This window comes from Manacus candei, unplaced genomic scaffold (genome assembly GCF_025592945.1).
Source record: "Manacus candei isolate 608988 ecotype Guabito, Panama unplaced genomic scaffold, ASM2559294v1 h1tg000083l, whole genome shotgun sequence".
In the NCBI taxonomy this organism is placed as follows: Eukaryota; Metazoa; Chordata; class Aves; order Passeriformes; family Pipridae; genus Manacus; species Manacus candei.
Genome location: NW_026138131.1, coordinates 3,069,012 through 3,083,157, shown reverse-complemented (window position 1 = coordinate 3,083,157; position 14,146 = coordinate 3,069,012). Strand labels below are relative to the sequence as shown.

The window sequence follows — 14,146 nt, the reverse complement described above, 5'->3', positions numbered from 1 at the left end:
CCATAACTCCTTTTTCAGAAGACCAGAAGGGAAAATGTGAGGAAATACTCTTTGTTCCACTCTATTTGCCCATAAGCTGCAATGCAGTGAATAAGAAGCCTGTGTTACAGGAAGTTGTTTCCATGAGCTACCAGTCTCTGAAGGTCTGTTCTTGCACTTCTTATGATCAGAACTGGAAAACTGTACTAGGTGCTTTACTTGAAACATCGAAGCAGGTACTTTGAGGTGGAATTCTGGCAGTATACATGGTAGTTACAGATCATCATGATTTATAAGTGAACTCTTTTATGGAGCAGCACTTAGACAGGAAACAGTCTGTGTTTGCATGGTTATGATGCAGCTACAGTAGTGGAACCTCAAGGAATTCAGTGATTTAATAGAGCAATCTCACATTATGATCTCTGTCTCCTTCCCTGGACAATTTTTCTTGCAGAATATGGTATGAACTGCCACAATATTTTCTTAAATAAGTGTGGCATCAGATTTATCTCGTATCGAATATCTTAGATGCTAAGTCTTGGGATTTTTAGCTCATAAAAGTCTGAAGGAACAAAACCCATTGAGTTCACAAGTGCTATTTCCTCCACTTAATCTACTTAAGTTCTCTTGGTTTCAACTAGTACAGAAACTATACAGTAACTGTATAGACCTAAGTGATACAAGGTTCTATACAAGCTGTCAAGTCTTACCTGTGGATAGTAAACTGCCTTTCACTTTGTACCTTTAGCAACAAAATCTCACAGGTACCATGATACTAATCAAGCCCAATATAAATTTTTATGTATTATTAGTTTACTCCCCTAGGCTGCTTCAAAATCCAATAGTATCCTACCATAAATTATCCTCTTACTGGAAAACATCTTATATGTTCTTAATGGAAGTACAGCACATAAATACCAAGTGCTCTTGGTTCTTTGTCATTTGGCCTTTTAGACTTACTACAAAAATAGCAAAGGAAGGCATTGCCATAAATTTCCCTCGAAGTAAATTATGGAATGGGGGTAAGGGGAGCAGAATCCTTTAAGTTCATTGTTTTTGTTTTGTTCTCATCAATGTAAAAATAATCATAGAATCACAGAATGGTTTGGGTTGGAAGGGACCTTTAAAGGTCATCCAGTCCAACCCTCTGGAATAAACAGGGACATCTTCAACTAGATCAGGTTGCTCAGAACCATGTCCAACCTGACCTTGAATGCTTCCAGGGTTGGTGCATGCACCACCTCTCTGGGCAACCTTTTCAGTGTTTCATCAAACTGGTTCTTCTTGGTGTTTTGATAAACACCAGTTTAAAAAACTTTTTTTTCTTTAATGTTGGAGGTTTTTTGCACTGCATAGATTTTTTTCCTTTTCATCATCAGTGTCTGAATAGTATTGCAAAACTTTCTTTGCTTCTAAGAGACTTCATTTTATTTAAAAGTTACAACTGTGTTTTACAGTCTCTCAGAAATTCCAGTTCACTGGAGTGCTAAGAGGAGGCTGATGTGTTAAGAAGTCATTTAGGTTTGCTTCCTCCATCATAGTTGTATGACTGAAAAGGTCATTGAATCAATTATTATAATTTGTCTCATTAATATGTGAGCTTTGCTTTGTTCGTTTTCTGGACACTAATTTGAAATTGTCCAGTTGTCTGCTGATGCATCTTTTACAATACATTTTCTTCAGACAATCTTCTGTGCTGAAGCTGAATTGCCCTTTTTTTTTCCTTTTTTTTTATCTTTTTTTTTTTTAATCTGTTCATCTTCTCTGTACACCTGCTTTTTAAACATCTCTATTGTCTGGAGTAATGTGGAAAGGAATTAAGAGTAGTAAAGTATTGACCTCTCTGATCCTGTTATGTGTGATTCTTCGATTCCTTCCACATTATTCTCCACATCCCACTCTTTTAGAAACTCCTTAATTTATGAGCATAATTCTTATTACACTATTGTGAGAGGTCAGATGGTGATGTTTATTAGTACCTCACATTTTTTTCCTAAAAATTATTTGTTCCAGTTGTTTCCTTATACATCGTTCAGATACTACTGCTGTTGAAAGACTCTCCTTCTGATATCTTGGTCATCAGTCCCCTGCCTTAGGGATGACAAAATCTGATTGGGTCTCTGTATATACTCTTCTTCTTGTGGAAAGCATAGCCCTATTGTCTGGAATAATATGGAAAGAGTCATAGAAACTAAATTATCAAAGGTAAGTCAAAATTTATCTTTAGTGCTTGTAAATGATATCAGATTGACAGCACCTGAAGACTGAAGCTCTCTGTTTATCCACAGGAAAGATTAGCACAATTAGCAATTTTATAAATTTACAGGCAGCCAACATGCCTCAAAAATGGCTGATAAGGAAGTTTACGTCTAGAAATAAGGTATCTAATGTCTGTACCTATCCAGGCACTGAGGGCTTCCTAAATCAATAAACACTTTGAAGCAGGCATTTATTTACAGTGAAATGGATGGAGGCAAGTATCACATTAACTACATACCACTGTTGAGTCTTTATATAGTCATGAGTTTCAGTTAATGCCACTTTAGAACAAACAAGAAGAACCTAAAAGCACAGACTAATTCCTGTCAATTTAGTTGACAACTAAAAATCCTGCGTGTATGCATGCATGCAATATATATTTAATTAAAATGTTATTTTTTCGTGGGCAGTCATTCAAATATATCTGTGGTTCTTATATCCTGAAGAATGAAAGGCCTGTGGAAAGCAGAAGTTATCTGTTAAAGAGAGGAAAGTGCCTTTTCTTACTGTTCTTACTCTGCCTCCAAGAGATGCAGAGCTTCTCGCAAAACACCAAAGAAAATTCAAAAGCTTCTAAAATATTTTAAAATAATTGAACTGTTGAGAACAACTTTAAAATTTTACACTGGATGTGTTTAGAAGGCAAATTTTCTACTAGATGATTTTCAGCAGAAGTGATACTTGGTCTAAAAATCAGTCAGTATCCGTGACTTTAGACAACTTTGCTGTCTATAGGTTGTATTTGTCCTGTTACTGATGTTCAGCTTACAGTTCTTCTAGTTGCAACATTGGAAAGCTCCCAATCTGTGTAAGTTCATGTGTGCACTTTATTCACTGTGCTGAACTAAGTGCAGTTCAGAGGCACAGCTCAGCAGTTCTTGCTCAGGTCAGTTTTTTTAGAATAACCTCAAAATCATCATTTGCTCCTTTGATGAACCCAGTGAAGTGGTCACAAGGATGACAGCTGGCCAGAAATGACTTTAGGCTTTCTGATACATGCATACACATACACATATATATGCATTTTTTTATCCTGTTTGACTGGACGGTTCTTTTTCAACCGCTTAAGTTTCTGCTTGTTCCGGGTTTGCTTTTTCATGGACATACAGTTGTGATTTCCACCCCCTCATGTAAAGTATCAGGATCTTGGAATCAGTCCTGAAGAGGTTACAAAACCAAATAATTCTGGAACTATTTTCACTAATTATAATCTAGCCAAGGTAAATGGCAAGATTCTATTAAGTTAACCTAGTCTTCTTTCTCATTTCATTTGTATTTATGGAGTTCTCATTTTAAATGTAAAAGCCACTATTAAGGTTTAGTAGCACTGATTTTTCAGCTTGCTGTTAAGATCCATTTTTCATCTAGTTTATAGTATCAGTCTGTTGGGGATTTAAACAGCCCTGTGGTGTGTTTCCTTTTACTGAACTGCTCTGTTCCCTCTGCTCAACATCAAGCAGTTCATTAAAGTGGATTTTTGATGGTATACTGGTTTTGAACCTGGCCAAGAAAGATCCAGTTCTACCAGGGATGGAAGAAACACCTTCTGACTTCCAAGTGAGAAAATGTGTGATGATCAGAGAGGGACAGTGTTTTTTAACTGTAGCTTGTCAGTTTGTAAGAGCACTTGAGTACTCAAGTGAAAATGCAACCTCACATTCTGGTGTGAGATCAGCAGATAAAGCAAAATAGGAACCTTGAACTATCAAATAGATTTGGGTGGTGGGAAACAAAGCAAAAATTAAAACTTCACCTCCTCCCATCCTCTTCCCAGGCTCAACTTTACTCCCTTGCTCCTGACTCCATTACCACCCAATCCTGAGTGGTGCAGGGGGATGAGGAATGTCAGTTCCTGTATTCCTCACTTGCTAGGCAGTGTTTTTTCCTTTTCTTACACACACTTTCCCTGAGGCACCACTGTATTGAGTGTTGGGCTCAGATGTGCCCTGCAGTGGTTCCACTGGAACCATCTGTGTCCAGAGCAGGTTATTCCCAGCTTCTCACAGGCACCACCCCTGCAACCCCTGCAGTGCCAGCACCTTGACACATAAACTCCTACCCCCAGTCATGCTGTTGGATTGCTTATGTAGCCTGTGTTGCTGCTAGATGTGCTATTTTACACCATACGAGAAAATGTAGGATGGGTAATTGTTTGTAAGGGCACAAGATGTTCTGCAGGTCAGCCTTCACTGTACTGAAATGCCCAGCAGACTTAAATGCATTGACAAAAAAACCTCAAAGCCAAACCCCGAACCTTTAAGCATAGTTCTCACAGCACATAGTCATTTTAGTACCACATTCATGTCTGCAATTGTTATTTGAAACATAAAGAAGTTTCGAAGCTGAGTCCCTCGTAATTATTGGAAATATGCATTAAATCAACATACCTATCATTTGATACAGAGGATTCATAGTTTCATTAGCTACTTTATCCAGACAAATGTATATCTCCCTAAAGTTTAATGTCTCTTTTAAATAGCTTGCTTTGTCCTTGTGATATCTTGTCTTCTACTGATATCTCCAGTTTGTAATCACTTTCCTATAGACTTACCACATTTTATAATAGCAATTATAAAGCCTGGTGGGAAGGCAGAATTTTCAGACTATATATAATTTTCTATTCATATTGATTAAAAATATTTAAACAAGCTTTAGTACCGCAAATGTTTTTTTTCAGCATATAAAAAAGGTTACACCTGCTCCAAAATGGCAAATGGGTCCCTCTGCACCCAAGTTGTCAGGAAGTCACCACTGAGATAAACAAGACTTGGGTAAGCCAGGCTGCTCTGTGGTCTTTGATGATCCTCTGCACTAAAGGTTTCCAGTCAGTGGTGAGCACACCGCTAACGTCACGTGAGCAGTCGAAGGGATAGACAAATGCTGGTTGAACAGGCAGGTGTTGCTGCTCATGCACAGGCATAGCCTGATGCAGAGCTGGAAACGTTCATGCTTTTGCTGTGATGGCATCCTAGGAGGAAAAACAGTGAGGAAACCCTAGTAAGTTTATAGGCACATTAACAAAAAGCAAAACCCCTGAGTTTCGAAAACAACTTGTGCATATTGGATTTATATATAACTTCCATCTTCCTTCCCTTCCCCATCACCAGGCATGTAAATAAGAGAGAGTCATCTAAGGAGATAATTCTTGACCTCATATTTATGATCTTGAAGCTTTGGCTTCGAGGTTTATCAGTTAGGCTGAGCCTATAAATTGTGTATAGACAGCAAGAAGAATTAGAAATCTTCCCCACGTCTGTCTCTGTCTTTCTCTGTCCAGAGTTAGGGTCCTTCTTCCTCCCCCAGTGATATGAGGGATGCAGCATCTTGCTGGTTTTTTTATTCTTTATCTAGAAAAGAACTGTCCCTTTGCTGTCAGGTCAACCTGGACTATCTAAGCTGCTGACCTAGCTTAGTGATGAGGTAACATTCCTTTGTCACAGACAGATCCCTAACATTTGTTTGGCAGGGGAATTGCCTCATAAACTCTGAAGGAAAAGGTATAACACAAAGGTGAAGAATTTTGACAATGGCATTGTTTGTCCTTAAGAATAGTATGATGTAAAAGGTGCCATCTTTCTGTCCATTTTGTAATTCTTTAGATGGGAAAAGGAGTGAGTAGGGCTAGTTAACAGAGCATGGTTAGACTGTATTCCTGCTGTAGGTGGGATAAACAAATGATGGTCTTTACTAAGCTACTACCAGATACTCTCACAGGTGTTTGTTACCAGTGCTGTGACTTAGCTAACTCCCATGCCAGTGGTGTGCAGGATAGGTTCATCAAGCAAGAATCTCTTTTCAATACAAAACTGAATTAAATACATGCCCTACAAATGCCTCAGATTCTCTAGGCTGCATTTGAAACTCTCCTGGCCTGCAGAGCGGTGCTGCAAGCCTTGAATGGAGCCTCTGAAGTCCATTGTATTTATCAGTAAGCACAAATAATTTATGAAGGGGGTGCAAGTGGTGACAGTTTGCTACACTTGTGGGGTTTTTATTCCTGTTGGTACTTGATGGAACCAGGGTAGTCCAAAGACTACAGTGTTTGTGTCAGTGATGACCTGAGCATTCAAAGCTTAATTTTTGCAGTGGAAACCAAATTCTTTACAGTGGGAAGCATTTATATGGAGAGGTAAAATGTTCATTGCATTTGTTTGACTTAATGTGCTACACAGAAATTAATTTAAGTCATTCTAAACATTTTATCCACTAAAAAGATCAGTACTAAATAAGTTTTGTTTCTGTGGGAGTACATTCATTACCTATCCAAAATGAGTACTGTGCCAGAACCATTACTGAGTGACACACATTGAAAGCACCTTGTGAAACAAATCAGCATTATCTTCTTACGTGCAGTAAGACATTGCCTGCTTCAAATAAATGAACAATACATATGCTGGTGTTTTGCATTTTTGTTGGCCAAGGTTTGGGCAGAGCATCAGACCTAACTGTGCTCTTGCCAATTAGATGTTGCTTTTTCAAGTTATCAGTGTAGACTAGAACTCTTTGATATCTTTGTACTTGCTCTCTGGATAAATAATTCCTGTTTCAAAGGTTGTCCAAATTGGTGGGTTTACTTTTATATGCCAAATTTCACTGAAGAATCTTAGTGCTCTTATATGAGTCTCATTTCACAGTCTACTGGGTAGGATAGAATATTCCTCAATTCATAAAAGTATAAATGAAGTGAAAGGGAAAATACTGATTTGTCTCACTGGATATATTTAATAAATACTAAACTTAAGGGAAAAAGCATTGTGTTAAAAGCTTAACCCATAAACAAAATTTATTAAAACTGTTTTAGTTTGTTGGAGGGATATTCTCTATTTCCATGTTTGACACACATCACTTTGACTAAATTTTCTTTTTATTTCCATTTAGGACGTGTAGGAACACCTCATTTTATGGCCCCAGAAGTGGTAAAAAGAGAACCGTATGGGAAGCCTGTAGATGTTTGGGGTTGTGGCGTGATCCTTTTTATCCTGCTAAGCGGTTGTTTGCCTTTTTATGGAACCAAGGAAAGATTATTTGAAGGCATTATTAAAGGCAAATACAAGGTAAGTAACAGTATACCTGAATCCTTTTCCAGTGAGATGAGCTCTGCTGGTAAAATTTCTAGAAGTTGATTTTTGTATTTAGCCTGATTTAAATTTGAAGCTGTTATGCAGGAAGAGAGATAATTTTCTCTCTCCGGTCTGTCTTGTTCCTGCTGTGTTTTGTATCAGTGTTAGAAATTAGAATACAGAAATATTTACTCAGATGAAATAATAAATGGGTGTAACAACTCACCCCTAAATGTACATTGAACCCAGCAGGATTACCTGAGATTTATCTGTGAAGTGTAACATAATGTGTGTTACCTTAGGTTTATACATAATTTAAATTTTTTTTATTTAAATCCTCAACTAAGAGAACGCCTAACAAATGCAGTTAGGTGTTTTTCTTTTCAGTACAGTGTGTAGTAAAGTGCAGCTGATGATTCAAAAGGAGCCACTTGCAACCACAGGCAGGTCGGTGTGCAGGCAGGAGGAGTGTGTTTCACAGCAGCAGCGTCCCAGACCATTAAGGAGACAACTTTAAAGCTTCAGCTTCACTGGTTTTGCGGTTTTGTCTAAGATGAGCTTTGCTCTGCCTTGTGACCGAGGTCACACATGAGCTGAGCATTGGCAAATTACGGACAGAAAATCCTAAAGCTGCCTGATGGTCTCTAGAATGGTTTAGGAAGTATTTTGCTATAGGAACTTAACAGTAGTCTGCCAAAATGTAAGTGACAACAGTGTTACTGCACTTGTTAAGGAGCACATTTTTCATTCTTTAAGTTTTGTGATCCTAGAGGCAGCAGCATTTCTTCATGGGATTGCACAGATTTTCCAGTTTCACTTTATGGCAGATTTCTTTATGGAGTCTCTTAGGCAGCTAAAACCTTCTGGAAGTGTATAAGTTAACTTCCCTTTGTTTCAAAAAAAAAAAGTTATGGCCAGCACATTGTGTCCTCTTAGTTCCTTCTCTGTTCCTGTTTCCACAATAATATGTCTATTCAGTGAAAATACTGTAGGGATTTTAAAACAATCTTGCTGCAAATTTGCAATTACCCTCATTTCATTAAAGCTGAAAAAGAAATGACAAATCACAACTATTAATGTGGATTTCATGTTCCTGAGTGCCCCAATGTAAAGTGATCGTTTTTTGTAAAGACTGATTTTAAATAAAATGGACCTCTTTAAATGAACAGATTATAACATTGAAAAGAGTCTAGTTTTAATTTTGGATTTTCATTTAGTACCTTGTAAAATTAGCAGTGTATAATTGCATAAAACTTAAGTTCTTCATAAGTTAAAGAAATCCTAGAAATAGCATAAGGATATAATCCTTTATATTACATTAATAATTTTCTCTACTTTATTACGGTTTTGTTGGGCATCCATAATTTTGACTGGTTGGGCACAAGCAGAAAATATATTCTAAATGATCCTTCACATTGGTGTCTCCTAAGGATAAAGTTCTGCACTAAAAAGTGTTGCAATTGCTTGTGTTGTTGATCACAATATGCTCTCCTAGTGGCTGAGGATGCTCACCTGTTTTAAAGTTGAAAGGAATGTATTGGGAAGAGCCATTGTCCATAGTACCTTTGGGACAAGACCAGAATAGTTCACAACAGGCATTATCTTACTTCCTTTTTACTCAGAATCACTGGCATGAAACTGTGGGTTGATACAGATGGATTGTCATGCCATTCCTTATATTGATTTCAGGAGTAGATTTAATTTCTACATTTATCTTAGGCATAGTTAACAGTCAGACAAAGCTTAATTTTTTTTTTTTCCCCTAGGGAAGAGTCACTTTTAGCTAAACAAAATATAGAACAGGTAGAAACTTATACTGTAATTATAATACCAAGAATATGTCAGGTTTTATGTTTTCAATTTTTACACCATTTCAGTAGCAACTAGTGTACAACTTATTAGAAGTTATTAAAAAACTTAGAAACTTCTTTTACATTTTTTTGCAATGAAATGTTTGCAGGCACCAACCACTGTCAAATACCTGTAATCATTTAAATAAAAAGTATGTTGTTTCCTATGTTCTTGTTACTAATTTCATGTCTTTTTTTCTTGCTTGTAACCAGATGAATCCTAGGCAATGGAGCCATATTTCTGAAAGTGCCAAAGACCTGGTACGCCGCATGCTTATGCTGGATCCAGCAGAAAGGATAACAGTATATGAAGCACTGAATCATCCCTGGTTAAAGGTAGTAAAAGCAGCTGTTTAAACACCAGTTTCAGCTTCAAGGGAGAAAAAGATTTATTTTTTTGCTTCTCTGAGCTTTTCAAAGAAGACGTGAACTGTACAAATTGTGGGAGAATCTGCTTTAAATGCTTTGTAGGGTTAGAGCCTGAGATTTAGATAATTGCCAGGCTTGAACTCTTAAAAGCAGGAGTGAACTCAGCTGGACATCTTCAGCAGCATCAGGGAGTAGGGCTGTGTAGCATAAAGCTTAAGGAAGGTATTAATGTGTCTTTCTGTGGCTCTCAAACTCCAGAGAAATAATTTCTGATCTCCTCTTTGCTCAGTCCTAAACCTCTTTCCTATTATGCTTATAGCCATGCAGTCTGTTGCAGGATGTTATGCTACTGAACTGTGCTGCTTCCTTACATTAGATTCCTGAAATATCCCACCAGAGTGAAGGAAATATGGAGTGGAATGTTACTCAAAGGCCACTGTGACTGCATAAAATGAAATGATATCTGGTAATCAAATTATTTTTCAGGGGTGTCAGAATTTACAACGCAGTTTAAGCCAGCAGAGGAGTAGTTGCTGAACGCTGCAGATTAACAACAGGAACAGGAGAATATACAGCTGTAGCTTCTCATCAGTCCCATCCAGTAGTCTGTGCTAAACATTGGGGTTGGAGAATGATGGGTGTGCTACAGATTTATAAGGTGGCAAGTCCTGATTCAGAATGTTGCGTTTTCTTTGGCAGAAGGTGATGAATTAACTGTTTTTCTTTGTTATCCTCTACTTCTTTCCTATAGTGTAGGTCAAGGGTAGAGAGAGTCATAATATCATTAACTTGAACAGGGCACTTGTTTTGAAAGGGTACTGTTCTGGTGTCTGCTTCTGGACTGTTTTATTTGCTCTACACGAGACAAATAGTGACACAAAAAAACCCAGAAGAAGAACCTGGGAAGGACAGGCTCATATGTTCTTCTCCCTGCAAGTAAATGGGCGTTCTTCCAGTTCTCTGCTCTCTTTCTGGCTCTGACTCTTGTATTCTAAGCTGCAGAATGGCCCAGCTTATAAAAGGAGCTCAGGAGTATGCATCTCTCAGGAATAAGTGGTTAAGGCAACTCTTCTGAGTATTGGGAAACTGCAGGTTCAAACCATTCCACACAAAAGGAGCCAAAGTTCTGTCTATTGATCTGGAGCTTACCTAGTGTATCAAATATCAAAGAGTATGTAAAGAGACACCATGTTTGCAAATCCCAAATGATCGTACTCCAGTGATTAAAACTGATTAAACTCCAGTGATTAACCTGTGGTTAAAACAGGTGATCTGTTTCTACCTGCTTGTATTTTGACTTTTTCCTCACTTTGTGAGCTTACCCACATTTAGATGCCAAAGCAAGGGTTTTACTGAGGATTATTTTGGGAGAAAACCTTGTCATTTTTTGTTGTTTGAGCAACTAAGCTGATCAGGCTCGTTTAAAAGACAATTTTGTAATGTCAATGTGCAAGCTCTGCTTATATAGTTTAGCACTTTTGATGTCTGTAATCTTTTTCTGGTCTTGTCATTATTTGTTGAAATTCATGCAAGGAAAGAGAACATTTAGTTTGAGACAACTTTGTTTCCAAACTCAGTCCTCCCATTTTTGGCTATGATAAACAGCCTTCCCTGCTGACTCAGAGCTTTCTCCTAAACTATTTATAGATCCAAATACAGCATGAGACAGAGGCATCTCCACTGTTGTAGAGTGACTGAATTACTTCTGATGGTGATTTCACTCTGATTCAGGAGATGCATGTGATAGACATTTATATTAAATTAATGTGTGTGGAGCTTCTGTGATGATTTGGAGCAGGGTAAGACAGTAGCCAACTGCTGCAAGTTTTGTCCTTACAGTCACTGCAGTTATTCATTGCAGGTTTTTTTATCAGCATCTGCAATGGAGAATTCTTCCTGTAAGCCATCACCTGGTATCACCAGCCATCCTACCCCATCTCCCAAGCTTGCCTGAAGTATCAAGCACCCCTGAAAAGAAAGCTTGAACATGTGGCTTCACTGGGATTTGTGAATCCCAAGAAGCAGAACTACTTTCTGCTTGCCAGCTTCAGAGTTCAGTGCTAACCACAGACTAACAGCACAACAGTAAAACAAAAGACTAAGGTCTACAAAGTGGAAAACAAAACTACCAAAAGAAAATATCTCTGGCCCAAATTCAGAATTCTTTCAAAGTATTTTAATCCCTTTTAATTTCTTGAAGTTTTCCTTAAGTTGCAACAAATCCTCATTCTCCTTAGGATACTTATTCGCTGGTACATTTTTTTGTCTGGTTTCTTAGTGTCAAGAGAATATGAAGAGCTTGTATTTAATGTTCTTTTGGTTTGTTTTTTGTGGGTTTTTTTAAGGAGAGAGATCGCTATGCATACAAGATTCATCTTCCAGAAACAGTAGAACAATTGAGAAAATTCAATGCAAGACGAAAACTAAAGGTAAACTGAATGTAGTGTTAAAACAGTATAATTGTGTAACTTGAATTTTGTGTGATACTTCATTCGTTTTAAAAGTGGTAGGAGAAATCTGTGAAGTTGGCAATAAAATAAAAAGTTGTAACAGGCCTTTACAGATGCTTATTACAATGATGACTGTTAATGATGCTCATCTTTTCTTACTGCATAGTTTTCAAACCAAATTTCAATGCAAATTGTCTGGTATCAACAAAGGTGTGTATGAGGTCTCCATCTTTAATCAGTTCATTAATTCTGTGTAATATGAATTACTGGAGAGAATAGTACAGTGGCTTCTGTTATTATTGGGTTACATTTATAATAACAGGAACGTGATTTTTAATGTCTTTTTCAAGAAGAGCAAATGTGTATTCTTCAGCTTATCCTCTTTATGTTTAACTGCACACAGGATTATTTCCTAGCTGAATTGAAAAGACTTAACATTTTAACCTAAAACAACATGGTTTCTCTTCAGTTCCTCTCTCGGAAAGTTTAGCAGAAACATTTTTAAGTTCACTGATAGGCTGAGAAAATTTCAGCAGAAACATAGAGCATTACAATTCATGAGTTGTTTTACAATTGGTAATGAAACACAGAGTCAGGTATACACAAGGAGTGCTGCTTTGTGAAAGTTTAATGTAGCTGGTGATTAGGGTGCACCAGTTGCCATAGTTCATGATAAACAGCAATTTCTCTTAGGTGGTTTGTATGTCCAGGTAGTACTTTCGTTCAAATATTAGCTAGTACATTTTAGAATACGACCTGTTTTTCTACTCTAGGTACAGTTTCAGATATTTCCCGCATTTCTTCCTGGGGAGGCCCCTATATTTCGTCTCTTGAGAGCTTTTATACCTTTGCTGTTTCTTATACCATTTTATCCAAAGCGCTGTTCTGCAGTGTGTTTCATGAAATTTGTCCATTTTACCTACTGACACAACTGTGAGGCATTTAAACATGAGTGGTTAAACTGTATTTAACTTAAACAGGTAAATATATGTCAGAGCAGGTGACCATTTTTCTGGTTTCGTAGCTTCCCATGTAACACTCATTCTGGGAGTGTCAGATTAACTATATAATTGTACTATTTTTATATAGATATATTATGGGTGTCAAATATTCTATTCTTGCTAAGCCACTCAGTCTAGGTAAAAGGGAAAGAGGAAGAAATTAGTTATTTTGTTACACTGTTCTATGGGAATTTATGCCTCACAATTATTATTTTAAGGTTTACTCACATAAAGGACTGTTCTCATGTATCCCCTCACAAAGAATATTTTGACTGTTTATTAGTGTATGACCAGCACTTGTGGTCACTGATAACAGGGAAGCAGAGCTGAAGACTACAAAATTTATTTGCTCTTCACTGAGAAGGTCAACACACCAGAGACCTTGGGAGATTGAGTGATCCAGGGTGTCTGGAAATGTTTCATTATCCTTCTTTGTGTAATTTAGGCTATGTGGGTATTTTTATTCAGGGGGCAGTACTAGCAGCTGTGTCAAGCCACAAATTCAACTCCTTCTATGGTGACCCCCCTGAAGAGCTGCCAGACTTCTCTGAAGACCCCACCTCCTCAGGTATTTTAACAGAAAGTACATTTATTGCAGTCAACCTGTCTTAATTCTATACTGACTAGACTACCAAGTGTTTAGTAATTTTTTGAGATTTCATAAAATTTAATATGAAATTAACATTTGCATGTGAAAGAATAAATAGTTTTGAGTCTTAATGGTGTTCATGACTGGCAAAACTGAAGAGAAAATCTCTGCACAGTTGTAAGTTTCCACAGAAATTCTGATTTTTTTATTTTTTTTTTTTATATGTTCTTGTGTGTACATTTTATTACGAATAACGGAATAACCTCACGTTTCTCTTTATATTACTTGAGTACAAAAGCTTATTGAAATTTTGTCTTGAATTCTTAGGCAGGAGCAAGGTTCACATGCCTTACTGATAGTTATATATAAAAAGAAACCACTGTGTACCAAATTTTCCTGATCTCCTGTTTTAGAGAGCAACGTGATTAAAATGTCTTTTCTTTAAAGCACATTGGACAGTATTTCTCACCCCCAGATCTTCAGAGACAGTCAGTACATGGTACTTCAGGGACCTCCCAACATGCTTCAGAGGGGAAGATAATACCTGTGCTGTGCTGTGAGCTGGGCCTTGGGCAGGACAGTGATCTGA

At 37.4% G+C, this 14,146-nt stretch overlaps 1 protein-coding gene across 11 annotated transcripts in view; it reads left to right on the top strand.

The window, feature by feature from the left end:
- The window catches only part of CASK (calcium/calmodulin dependent serine protein kinase), a 201,223-nt gene that overhangs the window by 116,858 nt on the left and 70,219 nt on the right, over positions 1-14,146 (top strand). For 10 of the 11 annotated variants that reach the window (XM_051811680.1, XM_051811678.1, XM_051811673.1 and 7 more), the window contains exons 7-10: positions 7,117-7,292; positions 9,362-9,484; positions 11,863-11,946; positions 13,437-13,536. In XM_051811680.1, the coding sequence (XP_051667640.1) occupies positions 7,117-7,292; positions 9,362-9,484; positions 11,863-11,946; positions 13,437-13,536 (483 nt within the window). Of the gene's footprint in view, positions 1-1,985; positions 2,185-7,116; positions 7,293-9,361; positions 9,485-11,862; positions 11,947-13,436; positions 13,537-14,146 lie in introns of those variants that run through there. The other variant, XM_051811681.1, reaches the window with a different exon arrangement.